General features: G+C 46.0%; 1 protein-coding gene across 1 annotated transcript in view; it reads left to right on the plus strand.

The window, feature by feature from the left end:
- Positions 1 to 20,811, plus strand: part of DCUN1D4 (defective in cullin neddylation 1 domain containing 4) — a 75,480-nt gene that overhangs the window by 40,164 nt on the left and 14,505 nt on the right. Inside the window, exons 6-8 of the mRNA XM_019553197.1 lie at positions 13,107 to 13,177; positions 17,062 to 17,153; positions 19,526 to 19,634. Of these exons, the coding sequence (XP_019408742.1) occupies positions 13,107 to 13,177; positions 17,062 to 17,153; positions 19,526 to 19,634 (272 nt within the window). The remainder of the gene's footprint in view (positions 1 to 13,106; positions 13,178 to 17,061; positions 17,154 to 19,525; positions 19,635 to 20,811) is intronic.

Below are 20,811 nucleotides of genomic sequence, written 5' to 3' on the forward strand. Positions count from 1 at the left end.
AGGTATGGTGCCAGTTGTTCCCCCCCAGGTGCATCACTTTGCACTTGTTGATGTTGAATCCCATCCTATTCTCATCCGCCCACCCCTGTAACCTGTCTAGATCCGATTGCAGCCTATTCCTCCCTTCTAGCGTGCCCACATCCCCCAACATCTTAGTGTCATCAGCAAATTTGAACAGGGTGCTATTTACCTCCTCGTCCAAGTCACCTCCTTTGCAGTGACTATGCATCTCTCCAGCTGGGGAGCTTGGCGTCTCCCTCCACTTACGTAGCACTACATTTTTGTGGCTCTTGAAAGTGTGTTGACACTTCTGTGTTAAAAATGTAATGTCCATCCATGGCCTCAGTTTCATCATGGTATATTAAATAGGTGTTGACTAGGTAAACTTCTTTTAGGGCTACCAGCTGTGAATTTTCAGCATAAATGGTACTCCACATTCTTTAACAAAAGTCATCTGATGTCCTGCTACTTATTTAAGCAGACTTGTCTGAAGGAAGCAGTTTGAAATGGGAGGGAAATAAATTTGTTGAGCCCCAAGGGAAACTAAGTAGGTGGCAGATATAAGAAATGGGGCTGATGGTTAGTTCTTTGATAGTATGTGTAGTACTTCAGGTGGTAAGTGGATGTAATCTTTTTTGCAGATTCTGGCTTGGGTGTGTATGGCTCATACTTAATTCCTTAGCTTTTTTTAAAAAAGAATTTTGGCTTTCCACTGGCTGCAGGTGCAAGATGTAGATATGGAGCAACGGGGGATTGGTTCGGTTAGTAGTGGTGAATAATAGTTCTAGAAAAGGCATTCTCAGATGAGAATTTTAAGTATTTACGTGATAGGTTTTTTCCTCTTACACATGCCTTCAGTTAATATTGCCTTTATCGTTTCCCCAGCATGACTTTTCCTTGAGAATAATTGGGGTCTCTTTAACTGCTGCTTATGCTGAGTGGGAGGAAGTGATGGGAAAGACAACCTGTACAATTAAAACCTGTTGTTTCTAAATTGTTTTTACAAGATTGAAAAGATCACCTAATAAGACAAGGTCAAATTCTGTTTGTTATTTTCTGAGCCTGTTTTTTGTTTTGTTTTGTATTGTATTCAAATTCTGGATTTCTGTCATAATAGGAGCCTTTTTACGACAGATAAAATTATCCTCATTCTAGAGGGATTTTCACCTCATTTAAAAAAAACAACCCACAACTTGTATGTTGCACAGCATGAGTTGGTGGTATTCATAAATTCTGATCTGATTTTGTAGTGAGATGTGATGAGACTTTTGACTTACTGCTGCTGTTTTAGCTGTTTGCATTTTCCCTAGTTTTTAACCCTGCAAAGCAATTGCTGGTTATAATTCTCTTCTGTTATGAAGTCCTCCATGGTGTGGCATGATATTGCAGTGTAAACAAAACCAGGTCATGAGACTTATTTCAGGTTTTTTTGTGGTGATTCTTTCAGCAATAATGTCCTCTGCTCTCCCCTGTTACTCAGTACAAATCAGGCTATTTGGACTCCTTCTTCTCTTCCAGGTCAATTGCCAATTCTTTTTCCAGGTAAAAAGATTCTTCAGATCCAGGTTCAAGACTGAGTGACTTCTGTGGTACTAATTCATTGTCTTTTCTCACTGAAGGAGGGCTTTTGCTCCTCCTATCATTTCATCAGTTGGATAACCTCTGAGATTTTCAGGATTTGATGCAACATATGGTCCAAGCCCTACAGATTTCTCATGAAGGAGTCACCATGCCTGCTGATTGGCTAGTTGACATGCCTGTTCTAAATCCACTTTTCTTGACAGGGAGATCTTAATAGACCTGGCTAAGTTCTGTAGGATTCCTGCCTTGGGTTCTGAGAATTGGAAGAGGGTGAACAAACAGTGCCAAGCCCTCTTCAGAAAAACTGGGGGTTTTTATATTCACCTGTTGTACTCCTCCTTTGGTGATAGCTGTGGCAAATAAAAAAGCTAAACAACTGCACTGCATTTCTAACAAAACAGCTCAAGCTTGTTGACATATTTGTTTGGATGTTCTATCCTTCATCCAGCCTTTGATTCTAAAAAACTAATTATTTAAGCTCTTCTGGCTCTGTATGATTTAGGTGTATGGGTAGTGGGAGGACACTGGCAGTACCATCATCTCCCTTGGCTTTACCTATGTCATGTTGTCGAGTGGGTGTTCTCAGTGTTTCTGGTGCTTTGCCTTGTAGTTGTGTGTGAAGGTTTGAAGTGATTTTTTTATAGAATCATTGGCCTGGAAGGAACCTCCAGAGGTCATCTACTTCAGCCTCCTACCTGAGGCAGGATCATCTGTATTCAAACCATTCCATAATCTAAACTCTACATAAGAGTAGAGTCAGCCATGACACGAGACCAACCTTAGACCCCAACCTGCCACAGGTAAAGCAGGGGAACCATGGCAGCCAGTGTATATGAGATGTTGTCAATATATGCTCAAGAGCTCCTGGGTAGAGGGCCATGCCCCCCACTACAGAGGAAGGCAAAAGTCCCCACAGTTCATACCAATCTGACTATGGGGTCAAGTGCCTTTCTGATCCAAAATGTAGTGATCAGTCTGACTCTCAGTAGAGGGGCAAGCTAGGAACCTTTGTCTTTGGCCCCAGCAGGAACATTGGCAACACGCTCCAGTCAGAGGCCCCAGCCTTGGCTGTAGCCAACACCAAATGCATCTAGGAAAGCATAGAAACACCCTGACACATATATTACCAGCAAGATTTTTCACTATGGGACTGACATGGCCGCTTGTTCAATCTGATATCAAGCAAGCTTTAATAATAATCCCAAGACTGTAGAGAAAATATAACTGCACATACAACCTGACAGGCAGCATGAGAGTCTCATAATGATTGTCTTCAGTGGGCCAATCCTCTGATCCTTGGCTGCATGCATGATGTTCTTAGGTGTCTGACCCCATTTCAACAGGAAGGAAACAGCAGCTATGTCTATCTCCCCAGTATCACAGCCAGCTTGCACGCACACACCCACCTATTTCATGGTTTTATATTGTGCGGTTGCTCCTTCCTAGTCATTGGCACCTATTATCAGTCAAGCTTATCAGATGGTTTGGCAACCATTGATCCTTCTGTATCATGGTGTATGCGTAACAGGTCACCCAGACCTTTGACACATATGCCTAGGCAGTAGTCTGGAAGAGTGGAGGCTACCCAGATCTTCCATCCCTCCTTTAGGCCATTGAGACAGAATCCAAAGGCCAGACTGAGTCCAGACATTTGGTGCCTCCATGCCTGTAGTTGTATAAGCATCCAGGAATTGAACCTGGGTCTCCTGTGTGGCAGACAAGGATTCTGCTACTGAACCAAAGGGGAGTCCAGTCAAGCTTATATTTTTACTATATATAGACTTTAAACAAAAGATGCATGGAAAATTACTGTGATTGCCAACTTCTCATTTAATTTATAGCATCCTGCTTCCATCTTGGGCCTAGTTTTGTTCAAAATATTAGCTTGCTTCAAAATCTTACACTACAACATATAGCAGAAAAGTGGAGAAGAGGGCAACCAGCAAAGCCTAGAAGCATAAGAAATACCAGTGATAGAATGTAGGCATAGCTATGCCTATATTATCCCAACCAGCAGCTGTCCAACCTCTTCTTGAATATCTCCAGTGATGGAGAGTTCACAATTTCCCTAGGCAGTCTGTTCCACTGCCTCACTATTTAAACAGTGAAGACGTTCTTTCTGGCTATCCAATCTAAACTTTCTTTGCAGCTTCAAGCTGTTGGTCTGCATCTTCCTCTCTGCAGCAAGAGAGAAAAGGTTTACAAGCCTTTTATCATCTTTGCTGCTGACTTCCGGACCCTCTCTAACTTCTCCACATCTTTTTAAAATGTGGAGCCCAGAAGCGCACACAGTACCGGGCATCCTTGGGTAAATGATTGCTTGTGAATGAAAGGCATTGGACTCGGTGGCCCAGGAAGTCCCTTTCAGAACAGTGTTTCTATAGCAGACACCTTACCAAAGGAATTCAAAAAACCTCTTTTGGCCCTTGTGTCTGAAGAACATGTGGTAGCTAATATTACTCCAAGATACTGCTGCCTGTTTGATACCCAGGGCAGTGTCAGTAGGCATTCTTCTTACCTCAGAGTTCTGAGTTTCTCAGTTGTTTTATGCCAAGATTGCTGGTAAACACTCAAAAGTCCAGCCTGCATCCAAAGGCTGGAGTTCAGAGGAGCCATTTAGGACTTTGTGGCCACATCTACATGAGACGCTGACACTGCAGTCGTTACTGCACAGTCATTTAATACTTATATAAACAAGTATTAAATGACTGCATGGTAACCCGATGAACAGCTTTTTAGTGACGCTACTGTGCTGTAGATTGTGGTTACTGTGCATTAACATTGCGTCATGGTTTCTGCCACATGATGCTACTGTGCAGTAGTCTTGGGCTGCTGCTCAGTCAGCATCTTTTGCAGATGCAGCCTATGACATCTAGAACTTCGGTTTTGCAAGACTGATTCCAGCCCTTGCAAAAGTTTATATTTTATTCGCTGAGTATCATCCTACTATGAAATGCAAGGCCTGCTTCTCTTTGGTCATATAACTCCTTTTACTTTTGTAACGCTACATGCCAGACTTCACCGAAGGTTCATGCAGTTCTGATTATGAGGAATTATCTGCTGTGTATGATAGCACACTTCCTCCGGCAATTTGGTTGTCTTAGTGTGGGACAAGGGCCTATTTAATATGTGCAGAGGACTTGCATGTTTCTTGCATACCTGTTGATGACAACTGTGATGGATGCTTCCTTATTGGGATGGGAAGCCTATGTCCAGAACCTCTGGCATTCAAACACAATACATCAAGAAGATGTTACGTTTCAGATCAATGTCACAAACATCAGCAGTCCCTTGCAGTCAAGGATGATTATCTGCCAGGATTGTCTTATCTGTGGGTGTGAAGAGACTGACAAGCCCTATCCAGGATTGACAGACTCTTTTGCAGCTTGGGCTCATGTTTCCATGTTGGGTGGGTGGCTCTATGTTCTATTTTTGTCTGTGACAGGCCATTTCTGTTTTTCTGTCTCCTATCATCATCATCAGGATTTCAGGGTACTGAGATCCTTGCAGCAGACTCTTCCTCCATTTGGGACAGTCCTAGGCTATAGTCTCCTATGAGTTGATATTGATGTTACTTTTTTTTCTATCTTTGAAGAGGTTTCTCTACATTCCTCTTGACTGTACACCTTGAGTGAGCTAGGAAAATAAAACTTGCTTTGGAAATCTGGAGTTGGACATCTGCATGATGTGGCTGGCCCAATGAAATTGATGTTGGATGATCATCACCTTGATGCCCGTGGTGTTTGCTTGCGAGGGGGCACTAATGTTAGTGCGTCTGTTTACCCACTGGATTTGAAGGATCTTCTGCAGGCAGCATTGATGGTATGTCTCCAGCGACTTGAGGCGTCTTCTGTACATTGTCCATGTCTCAGCTCCATGCATAAAGGTGGGGTTCACGATTGCTTGATAAACCATGAGTTTGGTTTCAGATCCAATGTTGTAATCTTCAAACACCCATTTCCTCTGGCATCTGAAGGCTGCACTTGCATTTCTTCATCGATGTCAGCCTTCTGCAAGAGAGAGCTTCCGAGGTACACAAAATACTCAGTGTTCTCTAGAGTCTCACCGTGAAGCCAAATTACTGGAGCTGAGGTCTGCTCATTAAGAGCTTGTTGATGGAGGACTTAGTCTTCTCAGTGTTAAGTTTCAGTCCCATTTTCTTCTATGTCTTGGTAAAGCCATCAACAATTGCCTGAAAGTCTGCTTTCAAGTGAGCACAAACTACAGCATCATCAGCAGGGATCATGGTTTTCTCTGTTTAAAATCCCAGATTTTCTAATAAAAATCCCAAATTCTCTGATTTAAGAAACCCAAAATGTCTGTTTTTCTGCAATTTAAATGAAATACCACTATATATATATATATATAGGCATCAGTTGAACACAATGTTCTGTTGATATATTTACAATTTGAAAGCAGTTTGGAAGCCTATTGGTGGTTCAATCTTATAATAAAATAAATTCTAAATACTTACATATTTTGGCATTTATTTTTCTTCTTTAAAGGAAAAAGATCTGTGTTTTTATGTGGCAAATGGAAAACTTGGATCCCTAATCATCAGTGTACTGGAGCTCAATGATTGAGGACAGGGTGGTCTTGGTTTTGACTCAGAGTTGGCTGAGAATAAACAGTTTACCATCCATTCAGTAGTTTAGCTCTACTCCTACCGGTTAGTAGCCAGAAGTAGCACTGCAGTAAGGAATAGTGAGAAGATTGTTGGAGCAGTGAGAGAGCCCTACTTAACACCCATCTTCACCTCAAAGGGATTTGTGAGAGATCCATTATTGAGAACCATGGTTTGCATACTGTCATGAAGCAGGCAAAGAATGGATGTCCGCTGCAGCTCATCACCATACTTCAGAAGGATCCTCCATAAACATTTTGTGGTTGATACAGTTGAAGGCTGTGTGAGGTCAAAGACAACCATGTAGAAGGGTTTATGTTTGTTTCCAGCATTTTTCCTTCAGCTGGCAAGCAGTGAAGATCATGTCAGTTGTGCCTCTTGATGCCTTCTACCTACACTGAGATTCTGGGAGAAGGTCTTCAGCAAGTGGAAGGAGATGGTTCAGAAGGGTTTCTTCAATGATCTTTCCTGTGGTGGACAGCTGGGTGATTCCTTTGTAATTTCCACAGTTGGACTTGTCTTCTTTCTTGCAGATTGTCATGATAATGCAGTGGTGGGCAGAATATGGCCTGCGGGCCAGATCTGGCCCATGGAGGGGCTTTGTTTGGCCTGCAGCAGGTCCCTCAGTCCCGCCTGGCCTAGGTACTGTCTGGTCCTGCCATGTCCTGCCACCCCTTGGCCTTGCAGCGGGGCTGGGGTGGCTCCACAGTTGGACTGCCTTTCTAGCCAGCCCAGGCAGTGGCAGCTCTTTCTGTCTGCTACTGCCTCAGGCCCAAGCCTTGTGGTCCTGGTGGGGACCCGTGCACAGCCCTGACCCACCCCATGCCTGCTGCGGACTTGCCTGCTTATGTTGAACAGCTGTAGCAGCAGCGCAGGCAGGGCAAAAATGTGGTCAGTGTGGGGGAAAAGCAGCTCCTTCTCCTCACTGCTGTCTGGCGCTTCCTGCAGCAGCCATGTGGAGCCTGTGCTGGGCTGCTCCCACTAGGCAGCCTGGAGGTGACAGTGACAGTGGTGGAGCCAGGGGCAGCCCAGTGTGGGCTCTGCATGGCTGCTGCAGGAAGCACTGGGCAGTGCTGAAGGGGAGGGACTGCTTTTCCCCTGCGCTGAGCACACTTCTGCCCTGATGGCACTTCTGCTGCTGCAGCTATTCCACACGAGCAGGTGAGTCCATATCAGGTGCAGGGCTGGTCACAGCTGTGTGCAGGTCCCCACCGGTATTGTGGGGCTGGGGGCCAGTGGCTGGCACTGCCTGAGCTGCCTGGAAAGGCAGTCCAGCACGCTGAGCCACCCCAGCCCTGCTGTGTGCCCAGGGGGGAGCAGGACATGCCACGTGTGGGTGGTGTGGAGCAGGCACAGGGACTTGGTCAGGACTGTGCACGCAGTCTGGCTGATCTGCTTCTGCCAGGGTCAGTCTGGAGCAGGCATGGGGTAGGGCTGGGAGTGCATGCTGGTGGCAATAGCAGGGATGCACTGCAGGGTGTGTGAGCTCTGGGCTGTTGTGGGGTGGGCACAGGTGCTGAATGGCTCAGGGGGGCACACGCAGTGGGTTTCCATGCGCATCCCACCATACCAGCTACCCTGCAATCACACCCCTGCAATATACAAGAGTTAAACTTCATTTTGAGCTATTATGAAATTACCTCCTATATACATGATGCAAATGCATACAAATCAGGACAAAAATATCTTTTTAAAATGCAATTAAAATATGGTATTGTGGAAGTTTGATTTTTAGGGCATCTGTCAAGGGGAGGGGAGGGGTGGGGCTGCCTTGCGGCCGTCCACAGCTTGCCAAAACTTGTTAAGTGATCCTCAAAACTTGTTAAGCTGAAATAATTGCCCACCCCTGAGATAATGGCATCCCTGAGGTCATCTGGGTTTTTCTCATCATTCAAGACCCTTAAGATGAGGGCATAGAGCTGTGATGTGAGCTTCTCTTCCCCCTGCTTGAAGATTTAGGTGGGAATTCCATCGGCTCCAGATGTCTTGTGATTTTTCATCTGCTTGATGACTTTACTCATCTCATTAAGGGTTGTGGGGATTCTGAGATCATTTCATACTAGGTGTTGCAGCATACTCTCATCAATAGCAGTCTTGATTGAAAAGGTCTTCAAAAGGCTCCTTCCAGCAGGCATTGATGTTTCCCCTTTCCTTGATCAGGTTTTCTTCATCCTTTGGTCTCAAGGGGGTTGGTCCCTGAGTGCTTGGACCGTAGATGGCTTCGATGACACAAAAAATTGTACATATCATGGATGTTGGCAAGGTGTTGAATCTCCTTTGCCTTGCCTTCCCACCATCTGCTTTTCATATCACAGGCCCTCCTTTGGACCTCTGCCTTGGCTTCTTGATGACTTAGTTCAGGGGTTGTCAACTGGGGGTACTTAGGTTGTAGGGGGGCAGGGATGGAGCATGCCCTGGGGTGTGGTGGTGGCATTTCTCCTGGGTGCTTTCCCATACTTTACTTCTTACCCGGGGGAGGGAGAGGGGCATGCTGGGTGCCACCAGCCCCACTTAGCACACCGTGGCGCCTCCCCGCCCCCCCACTTCAGCTCACTCTCTGTGCTTACTCCTAGGAGCAGGGCTGGGGGTGGTGAGGGCAATGGAGCCCCTCTGCAGGCCATACATTCACCGCCCAGCCAGTTGGATGAGGTGAGGGGGGCTTGCACATAGTGGCTGCCACCATCAACCACCACCGTGCACCACCACTGCTGCCACACCACTTTTCTATAGCACATCACATGTGCGGCTCCAGGGGCTGCTGATGGGCAGTGCACAATTGGCTGGGCTCAAGGTCTATCAGCAGCCCATGGAGATGCACATATGACAGGCAGTAGGACAGTGGTGTGGGTATGGGTGCGGCAGAGGGAGGTGGTGGTGACGGTGGCAGCAACTGCATATAAGCCCCCTGCCCCCTTACTCCGTCTGTCCATCCGGGTTGTATATGTGCGGCCAGCAGAGGAGCGCTGCTGCCCTCGGGGCTCTGCCCCCCCGTGACCTGCCTGGAAGCTGGCACAGAGACACACTCCCTCCTCCTCAACATCTCTGACCTGGTGCCCCTCAGCCCCTTCCCTCTCCCCTGCCCTGCCCCCCTCCCACACACTTACCTGATGGGGGGGGGAGGGGGTCTGTCTCCTGCCTAACCAGTGGCAGCAGGCACATACTGTTGCGCAGCTCTTGGGGCAGCGGCAGCGGGGTGCAGAGTCCAGCCTCCAGCAGCAGCTGCCTCCACACCATACACAGATCTGGGGGGCACATGCCCCTCCGGTGTCTGCCAGGGTAAGTGCAGTGGCAGGAGCTGCCTTCGCTCCGGATGAACCGCTCTCACGGCTCTGTCCTGCACTCCGCCCTGGCTGTGCAGTGCCTGCCCCTGCTCCAACGCTACTTCCTCCCTCACCATGGGGGCCTCAGTCTGCCCCCCCCACCTTAAAAACAAGAAAAAATTATAAAGGGGTACATGACCTGAAACTTTGAGGCAGAAGGGGTACACTTGTTAAGAAAAAGTTGAAAATCTCTGACTTTGTTTCCTTCGCTTGGAGTTGATGTCGTTTTGCCAAGTGCAAAAGGCGTTGCACTTGTGGTTGATCATCTCTTGGATCTCCTGGTCATTCTTATCAAACCAGTCTTGATGTTTCCTGGTAGAGAATCCAGGTGTCTCTTCACAGGTGCTGATGATAGACCCCAAGTGCTGCCGACCATTCTAGTGTTGTTGACTGGAGTTTGCCACATTTTAATTGAGACACTGGTGGAAGAGGTCTCACTTGATTGGGTCCTTGACTCCTTTGATGTTGATCTTCCGTCAGCATTGCTTCTGCTGCAGGTGTTGCTTGGGAGCCAGTTGAATGACATAACCGAGGAGATGAGTGGTGATGGATCCAGCAGTCGTCATGTCCTAGCATTCATAGTTTCATAGTTTCATAGTAGCTAGAGTCGGAAGGGACCTCATCAAGTCCAAACCCCTGCCATGACAGGAAAAAATCCCCAGGCTAGGAGCCTGCACCACTTCCCCTGGAAGCCGGTTCCAGGCCCTAGCCGCCCTGACTGTGAAGTAGCGCCTCCTAATATCATTGCTCGGGTGATGCAGACATCTCTGTGATCCTGGGCACGAACAACGGAGAAGCATGCACTGTCTCCCACAACATTTTTCCTTAACAAGCTAAGGATATACGGATTAGACAAGAGTACTGCAAAGTGGACACAAAACAGGTTGGATTGTTGTGCTCAAAGAGTACTGTTCAATGGCTCAACATCTAGCTGGGAGGAGATATCAAGTGGGTTTTCCCAGGAGTCTATCCTGGTATTGTTAAACATCTTCATTATTTATTTGGATGATGAGATTGAGTGCCTGCTTAGCAAATTTTCACATAACTTGGTGTTGTCCACATTGCAGAAACCCTAGAGCGTAGTTTCTCAACTTGTGGTACGTGTACCCCTGGGGGTACATGAGACACAGGCAGGGGGTATGCAGGTACCCCAACACTCACTCTGTCTCTTGCCCTCTTTTCCTCTCTCTCTTGCCCCTTCCTACTCCCAAAACTATGGCAAAAAAATGGGTGCGCAGCAGATTGTGCAGCGCTTTAAATTCCCCAGTAATAATTTGGCATGCCATGCTTTGTACAGCATTGGGTTCAGCCCTCCTAGCTTTGGCCAACATCACCTCTAGCCCGGGTACATACATGAGTTGTGCACCCCTGGTGTAAAAGGTGGCAACCCTACCCACACCAGATCAGACATCTGTCCTGTCACAGCCCTATGTACACAGCCCTTCTTCCAACGTATGGCACACATTAGTCAGTAAATATAAAATCCCCTTAGAAAATTGAGTGTTTGGGTACTTATTAACATTTTTCAGAAGTTGGGGGGTACTTGTTACTTGATAGGTTGAGAAACACTGCCCTAGAGCAGTGATTCTCAACCGGGTGCCACAGCATCCTGGGGTGCCCTGAGATTCTTTCAAGGGTGCCCTAGGGTGCTGTGCAGTGTTAGCACTGTTAGATATGTGAATGTTTCATTGACAAGATAAACCCAGAGATTTTAAATAGGGATCTGTAGCATTGGAAGCATTCGGATCTGTGCTCTTTCTGAGTTCTTTGCAACAGAAGAATTGCTCTGTTATTTTTCTGTATTAAAGAAAAGAGTGAAAATTAAGAGTTGTCATTTTCTGAGGGGTGCCTTGAGTCCAAAAAGGTTGAGAGCTCTACTCTGCAGCAATGGTTAAGATCCAAAATGACTTGGATAGACTGCAGAAGTGGCTTCCAATTAATCAGCTGAGATATAACAAAGTCCTATACTTGAATAATTGCATGCAGAATTACAGATTGGGGAATGGGAATGACTGGCTTGGGTGCAATACTGCAGGAAAGAACCTGGAGATTACAGCGGATCATAAGCTGAATAGCAGCCAACAATCTCTTCTTGTTGCCAAAAAAGCAACAGCTTACTCAGTTGCATCTCTGTTGCAGTATCTCCAATAATACTGTCTCTATTGCAAGTCAAAGAAAGTGATTATGCAGCTCTGTTCAGCACTGGTGAGGCCTTACCTGGAGTACTGAGTTCAGTTTTGGGTCCAAAACTTCAAGAAAGATGTGGACAGATGGGAAAGAATCTAGTGGAGAGTGACAAAAATGATTAGAGGCCGAGGAAGCCTGACTTAGGAGGAAAGGCTGAAAAAAATGGGGGTTCCTTAGTCTGGAGAAGAGAAGACTGAGGGAGGATTTGGTAAGTCTTCCAGTACCTGGAGAGCAATTATAAAGAGGATGAAGATAGACAGGACTCAGAGCAATACCTTCAAATTGTAGCAGAGAAAACTTAGGTTGGAAGTTAGAAGGAACTTTCTGTCTATGAGGGTTGTTAGGCATTGGAACAGACTACTGAGAGACATTCCCTGGAACTACCTGGAATGTCTATCCCTGGGAATGTTCAAGAGTGGGATAGACGGACGCTTGGCTGGGATAGTTTAGTTGGGGATGATCCTGCCTTGAGCAGGGGGCTGGGCTCGATTACCTCATGAGGACCCTTACATCCCCTATTTCCTGTGATTCTAACTAATATGTATCTGCAAGGTAACCATGTGGGGCTCCATTTGTACCTTTTCCATATTTAGTAAAATGGAGTCTTTCAGTTATTTACCTAGAGCAGTGGAGCTCAACCTCTGGCCTGCAGGCTGAATCCAGTCTCTGGAGTTATGTTATCTGGCCCATGGGTCTGGAAAGTTGCTAGTGATACACAGTGTTGCTCCATGTGCAGGATCCAGTGGTGGGGGGCAGGGCCAGCAGACTGGCTGCTTTGTGCATGGGTTCCAGTTCGCGGACTCTCCCTGTGACACTTACCCAACCCATGGGGCTAGAAATGTTGATACCCACCTCCAGGTGTGCAAACGCCACTTTGGAGTCACCTGTAGTCATGTTGTGCCTATGTAAAATCACTCAAGGGAGACAAGAAAAGTTACTTATCAATAAGTAGAGTTCCTTGAGATGTGTTATTAGTTTTGCATGAGCATATGCACGTCTGCGCCCACATCCTGCTCTCATCCCATCTTCCTTGTAGTTGCGTGCAACTTTGACTGGGGTTGAGAGGAAACCAAAAAGGAGGTAGTGTGTGGTACCCTATATTGCCTTTATACAGAGCTTGAGAGGGGCTGAGGCTGCAGTGTGCTTTGAGTAATGTTAAGGCAAAAATTCCAAGTGTAAGTGTTGTTATGTATGTGCACCCATAATGAGGAGGTGCACAAGGACAGTGCATGGAACTCTAATTAATGTTAAGTAATTTTTCTTTATATGCAAGTAAACAAATGGAATCATACAAAATTTTAGTCTGTGTTGCGTTTCCTTTTCTTTTGCATCAGTGATAAGCTTCCAATGAATTTTAAATTAAACATAAATGTAAAATAGCATTTTGATTGCAGGAACTGATGATGTTGTGGGTCCTGAGGGCATGGAGAAATTTTGTGAAGACATTGGAGTTGAACCAGAAAATGTAAGTTGAAGGTTTTTCCTGATCATGCTTCAGCAAGTAGCCTGGTTAACTGTTGACCAGTTATCTTTTCCATTTTAAAAGTTGTCATAGCTTTAATTAGAGATGCACAAATATATTAGTCTGATATTGGATTGGCACCAATATGAAGAAAATTGACTATATGGCAAATCTGGCCTGAAGTGGCCAATAATTTGGCAGATAAATTCCCATGTGTGTATGCAGCCACAGTGCAGCATGTAGGCAGTGAGGAGCACAGCCAGCAGTGTGGAGACCTGCATGCAGCTGGTAAGCTTGTTGTGGTGGGGGAGGGGGGGTGAGGAGGGAAGGGGCATGGGCAGATCAACACCCCCACACAGCAAGAGAGGGAGCGTGGCTGGGGCTGGGATATGTACTGCCCAGCTGGGATGAGGCAAGCATGGGATGGAGCTGTTTATCATCTGGGGGGTGGGGAGTGGGAAGGGCTGCTCTTGCTGCTTGTCCCGGGGGGAAGGTCCTGCAGCTGCAGCCTGCCCTGCCCCACCCCACACAGATCCAGGGGCACATGCCACCTTCCCAGGCAAGTGGCAGGGGCTAGCCCCCCCTTGTGTCCCAGGCGCACCATATGGCTCCATCCCGCGCCTGCCATACCATGCCTGGGCAGTGCCTATTTCAGCCCCACTCCCTCCCTCACCATGGGGAACATAGATCTGCCCTTTCCCCTCCCCACTTCCCTTTTCATCACAACAGGCTTACTAGCTGCACGCAGCTGTATTGGAAATCAGATTATCGACCAATATGCCTCCATAAAAATCAGCAATCAGTATTGGCCCCCAAAATCCGTGTCAGTGCACCCCTAGTTTTAATTAGTGAAACATTAGGCAAGAAGGCTTACTGATTGTTTAGGTGCACTCTGAAAACACTGGGCATTTTTACACATGCACAAGTGCCGCAGTGCCGGGCTTTTTGAAAAGCACCTGGTGCTGCAATGCTTGCAGTTGTATAAGCAGCAAAATGTCCATCAGTGCTGTGAAAATGACAGAAGTGTACATTTGAACCAAAACACATAGAAGGTGCTTTAGTTCAAAAGTGCTCCAGTGTCATTTTCTATGTGCTGATGCTCATTTCAATGCTTATATGACTGCATGCGATACAGTGCAGCACGCATCAGCGCGCGTGAGGAGCAGACTCGATTAACTGAGTCTACTCCAAAGCAGTGGATCACTGGCACGTTGCAGGACCAAAAAGTATGAGTACAAATACCAAGTTTGATTAATTTTAGAAGTGGTAATTGTTAACCTCTGAAAAGTAGATTTTCAAAGATGTGTTGGCTGATTCAAATTGAACAATAATAACAAAGGCTTTTGGACTTCCTTTGCTTGCTTCAGATTTCTGAGGAGAGTGGAATTTCAAATGGGAGAATAATTTACTAGTCTTGTCTATGTGACATACACCATTTTGAAACTGGGCAATAGGGAACATCTGTTGGGGCTGGAAGAGACCTCGCGAGAGCAAGTCCAGCCCCCCTGCCATTGGCAGAAAGTCTGCTGGGGTCAAGTGATCCCAGCAAGATAAGCATCCAAATGCCTTTTGAATGTGTCCAGAGTAGGTGCTTGCACCACCTGTGGGGGGAGTCGGTTCCAGACCCTGTTTTTCGTTATGTCAAGTCTACATCGACCTTCCAGAAGTTTGGGGCCGTTTGATCTTGTTATCCCTTGGGGAGTCCTGGTGAACAATTGTTCTCCCAGATCTTGGTGCCACACTGTTTATATACTTACAGGCTGCTATCAAGTCCCCCCTGAGCCTTCTCTTCTCCAGGTTGAAGAGTCCCATGTCCCTCAGGCTCTCCTCATAAGGTTTGCTGTCTTGGCCTTTATTCATGTGGACTCCCTTGGCCTTTGATCAGTTCCCCAGCCATTGGATCGTGAGATGGTTGAGGCTGCAGTTCTCCAGCTTAACTGTGAGGACATCATGGCAGACCAGGTCAAAGGCTTTCTTCAAATCCAGATATATAACATCAAACTCATCTCCCTTGTCCAGGCAATGCATCACCTGGTCATAGAAGGAGATGAAGTTGATTAGGCAAGACCTTCCAGCAACAAAACCATGTTGGCTGGTACTCAGAAAGTTGCCTTCCATTAGCCTGTTGCTGATGGAACCCTTGATGATTTCTCCAGGATCTTTCCAGGGATGGATGTCAGACTGATTGGCCTGTAATTCCCTGGATCTTCCTTCCTTCCTTTCTTAAAAACTGGGACCACACTGCTTCTTTTCCACTCTTCTGGTACCTCTCCTGAGCGCCACAAGTTCTCAAATATCTTCACCATAAGGTGTGCTGTGATGTCCACCAGCTCCTTCAGGACTCTCGGGTGCAGTCCATCTGGGCCTGTGGACTTATTGATGTTGAGCCTCTCGAAGTGTTCCCTCGCTGATCTGTGTCAATTGTGGGCCCATCTCCCACCCCCTGCATGCTTTGTGTCCAGTCTGATAGGGTGACCACCTTGGGCAGGTGGAAGACTGATGCAAAGTAGTCATTTAGGAAAGTGGCCTTTTCCTGAGTGCCAGACATCAGCTACCCCATTTGATCTAGCAGGGGTCCCAATGTTACCTTTGTTCTTTTTCCAACTTCCCACGTATCTGAAGAAGGACTTTTTGTTGTCCTTGATTCCCGTGGCTAGCCTGAGTTTGGTTTCTGCCTTGGCTTTTCTGGTCGGCTCTCTACAGGTGCAGGCCAGTGCTGTGTAATCCTCCTTGGTGATGATTCCCACTTTCCATCTGGTATAGGCTTCTCTCTCTAGTTTCAGGAGGTCCAAAAGTTCCCTACTGAGCCAAGGGGGTTCCCCAGCCTGCTGACTCCATTTCCTGCAGGACAGAATTGACTTGCCTTGTGCTTCAAGGATTGCGTTCTTAAGGAACAACCATTCCTCTTGGACTCCCCTTTCTAAGGGACCATGGTCTCTTAGTGCCTGGCTGACCAGTCTCCTGAGTTTGTGACAGTCAGCCTTCCCAAAGCTGAGGATTTCTGTATTACTGTAGAGTTACTACTTGGTGTAGAGTTTACTGCTTTGTGTTTTCATTCAAATCCATAAAGCTATATTATAGTTCAGGGGTTGACAACCTGTGGCCTGCAGAGAGTCCAGGAAGGTCCAACCTGACCTGAGGTGGCATGCAGCTATGTTGTGTTGCCCATCACCTCCACGGTACCCATCTTTGTACCTCTCCATGCTGTTTTCTCTGCCTGCATTTACCTTGATGCAGAAGGGCCTGAAATCTGCAGCAAAAGTTAATGGAGATTGCTTGAGCAATTTGGGGGCTGGAGGTTTTTGGCCCACAGCAGGGGCCTGGGATTGCAAGCTCTGGCTTGTGGCAGCAAGAGGTTGCTGCCTCCTCTTATGGCCCATAGTTGCAGGTATTTGATGTGAAAGCCTGTTTCATGAGGTGATGTACAGCAAGCACATTCCCCAGGTTAAAATATGCAGAGGTGATGTTGTCTTGAAGACCTACATTTACTGACATATGTACCCTTATTTTCAGGAGAGAGGTTCATTAATCTTGAATTAGTTTAACATGGGGCCAAAAGTTGGAGCACACTTCATGATATGAAAATTACAGCAGAGCCCATATCTCCCCCAAAGAATTTAAAGGTGTAGTTTGATTTGACTGTCCAGAGTTACCAGGAAGGACAGTGCAATGCACAATTATTTATTATATAGATGAGCAGTTTGCTAAAATCTAGAGCTTCTAAAAAGCTCCATTTTCTTGGTAGGAAGAGTCTGAGTATCCTGACTGTTCCATTCATATTTGAATGACTTCTCCTCTAAACCAAATAAGAGCATGTGGCAGTCTGTTAAGTAATAACTGTCCAAGACTATTTTTTGTTTTACCTAATAGTGTGCTCTCTTAAACAGGTAGTTATGCTTGTGTTAGCTTGGAAATTGGATGCACAAAACATGGGTTACTTTACGTTGCAAGAATGGTTAAAAGGAATGACATCACTGCAGTAAGTGCCTTGAAGTTTTATAAGCTTTTTGTATTTTGTTATAGTAAATCTAGTAATTTAAAATGCATTTGTATCCCGAGTTATGTTGGTGTAGTATAGGTATTGATTTAGTGCTCCTCTCCAGAGAAGTAGACATAAGATTTCATCCTTTTCCTACTTACAGCAGCGTGTGGCTTTCAGACATTTTTAAACCTTATGCATCCTCACAACTAGGCTACATAAGCTCTGATGACTAAACCAAAAAGTCTTAAAATAAGTGCAACCTCAGGCATAATGCTTATTATGTCTGTGGATATAATATTACTAGCTAAAAGGAATACAGAATCTTGTCTTGAGTCTGGTTTATTTACTTAACTCTGTCTGAAAATACAGCATTATCCTTTTGGCTTCTGCTCTGTTGACCCAAACCTACTACCAGAAGTATCTGCTTTGCATCCCCTTTATAGTTATCCTCCTCAGTACTTGTGGTTCCTCAAAATATTACTTCCAGGTATGCTTCTATTAAAAAGAAGCCTGCCCCCTCCCTACAGTCCAAATGTTGGGAGAAAGTTTCTCTCTCCTGGGCCTCCTTTTAACCTGTTAGTGATGGGGCTTGTACCAGGTAATTTTGATTTGACCAGTGTGTTCATGCTTTAGATATGCTGTGGCTTTGCAGACCCTGTGCCAGGCTATAGCATGAATTGTTTAATGCATCAAATAACCATAGCACTTTGTTACTAGTTGCAAGCTTTGTTGCACTCCATTAAAAATCATCAGTGTTTATATTGGCACAAACTGTGATGAGGGCACTCTTTTTTCTGTTTGTTTTTGCTTGGGTGTCCTGCACCTGGTCCCCACTACATTGTTTAGCTGACATAACTCAAATTCTGCAAAACAAAACTGAGAATGTATAGACTTGCCCAAGTTTTCTGCTAGCTTCACAGCACCTTTTATCACCTGGTGTCTCCTAGTATACACCATATGCCCTCCCCTACCAGTAGAGCTGCAATTCTGCCTGGCTTCTGGCACCTCCACACAGCTTCTATTGAGTGGATGCTTTGGCACCTTCTACATAGTGGCTGCATTTAGTTGGAAGACGTTTCGTCAGCAGACATCTTGTAATATTGACCAGCCCTTAGACTTAACTGAAACTTGTAGCTAATCAATTTAAACTGATGTGAAAGTACTACTTTTAACCTCCGGGCCTGGGCCTGTATGCATGAGTACACTAGGGATCAGCAATAGTTCACCTGTGTAAATTGATTTGGTGTGAACTCTTTGTTCACACACTTATTTTGGCTGAAGAACAAAATAGGCTGAAGCCCTTTCTTTTGAGGGCTTCTCAGTGTAGGTAAATCAAAGGACCTCTAGAGAGAATTCTGCGTTACAAATAAAGGTAGGAGAATGTAGGCAGAGATAAGTCTGATTTATCCAAAGCAGCACAATGATGGTAGAATTAAGACACTTTAAAAATGGTCATACACAGAGTTCCATCAGCTGATTTATATACGTATATTTTTTCTATTTAGGCAACCCCCAGCACATGTGCCAGTGTGTGGCACGCAAAGACATTTTGCTTGGCATGCATGCCTCAAGGCAGGTGGTGGAGGAGCCACGAGGAGCATGATCCTTGTTGTGGCAGTGCAACACTGGCCCCTTCCCCACCATCCTCCCTGGGGCATGAGTGCACCTACTTCTGGCAATGACCTGGGCTAGGGTTCTGCAAACCCCAGTGCAGCTACTTGCAGTCTCCCTACCACCTGCTGCAAGCAGGCCAAACTCTGTGGTGGGTGTCAGAGACCTGCCCAGAGCCTGGGCCAGCTGTGGCAGGTAGCCAGGAGGCTGCAAGCAGCTGCATTGGTATCTGCAGAGCCCCAGCCTGGCTTGTTACTGGCAGTGGATGCATGTGTGCCTCGGTGGATGGTGGGGAAGGGGCTGGGGCTATGCTGCCACAACAAGGATCAGGCCCCTGGTGGCTCCCCCACCGTCTGCCCCTGGAATGCCAACATTTTACAAGCCAAGGTTGTGGGTGTTTTTGGCACTCTATCCAAAAACATTGCCAACACCTGTTCTAACATTTAATTGCCTTGTATAGGCAAGTTTCTAGTTTTTTAAATTGATTGGGAACATTTTCCTTTAGGTTTAATTTAAACCTACCTAAACTTTTGGACCAAAAGGGTTTATACAACCTAAGGTTTTACACCATTTTACCTAAATCCATTTCCATTCACATTTTGGGTTCAGCCCAAATTCATGCAACTCTTGAAGACAAGCCTAGAGCCATATGTCTAACTTCTGTGGAAGAGGCATACAAAGGAGGGGAATGAAAGCAGAGATGGATATGTTTTCAATACTAGATCTTGGCTATAAAATCACCTTCTCTTTTTTTATAGATGTGATACAACAGAAAAACTAAGGAATTCCTTGGATTACTTAAGAACTTTATTAAATGAGCCAACAAATTTTAAACTTATTTATAGATACGCATTTGACTTTGCACGGGTGAGTAGTCCAAGAGTACAAAGTCTGGCATTATGGTTTTTTATAGCTCTCTGTAGGTTTACTTTCATGCCTGGTATTTTAGAAGTTGTACTAGTTGTTCCTAGAATACCTGTCAAAGTTTCTTCTGACACCGGCACGTGCTAGAAGCAATGTGTTTGCTCTTTAAAACCCATCTTGCACAGAATTTGAAACACATATCAAATATCAGAATCTCAAAGGAAGAATACATGTGGGGGAAGAACAATGCTGTAGTATTAGTTTTGAATGTGGAATATTCAAGCTTAGTTGCCTGTGCTGTCACAGTTTTTCTTCATGACTTTTGACAGATCACTTGGGCCCCATTACTGTGCTTATTGAAACAAACCACAGGGCTCCCGTTGACTTAATTGGTGGAGGATTTCAGAACCTTAGTATCTCTCTGACTCAATTTCCCATCTGTAAAGTGAAAACAGTACTTTCCTGTTACCCAGGAAATCGGTATCAAACCTATGGCCTGTGGGCTAGATTTGACACACAGAACTGTTGGCCTAGTGCTAGGCCATGGGTAGTGGGATGTGGGGGACTGTGTGGAAGCTGGAGCCCTGGGGGCCTGTTGGACATGAGTGTTGGTGACAGGCATATGAGTGAGGGCTGTGCTAACACAGCCCTGCTTGCCCTAGAGCCACTTGGCCTGCTTCTAGGCTCATAGTTGCTTGCCCCACTACCACTGTTGCTGCTTCCGTTGTTGCTGGTCTCATGGATCCGGCTTGCAAGGAGCTCAGCAGTCTAGGTCAAGTCTGGGACGTGGGGTGAGTTTGACAGCCCTGACCTAGGGAATTGTGTGTACATACATGAAAAACTGATGCACTTAGATACCGTGATAATGTAAAATACTCACAGTCATGTTAGAGATGTGGGCACTCTAGCTCTTAAAATGTGCCTGCTTATTCAGGCAGATATTTTCAAGGCTTAAGGGGATTGCATTTCTTCTTTTTATTATAGCAATCGGAAAGCTACTAACCAATTGCCTGTCAAGAATGATGGGGGAGGGGCTGACAGAGGCCTGTGTTGTACCCCTGCCACTGTTCTACCTCTTGCAGGGAGCAGGGACAGAGCCGTCGGGCGCACTCCCCCTTTCCTTCCTGCTGCTCGGGGTCGAGGCCCACCCCCCATCCCTGCTGCAGCTGCTGCGCTCACC

This window comes from Crocodylus porosus, unplaced genomic scaffold, assembly GCF_001723895.1.
Source record: "Crocodylus porosus isolate Cpor-Errol unplaced genomic scaffold, CroPor_comp1, whole genome shotgun sequence".
Lineage (NCBI taxonomy): Eukaryota > Metazoa > Chordata > Crocodylia > Crocodylidae > Crocodylus > Crocodylus porosus.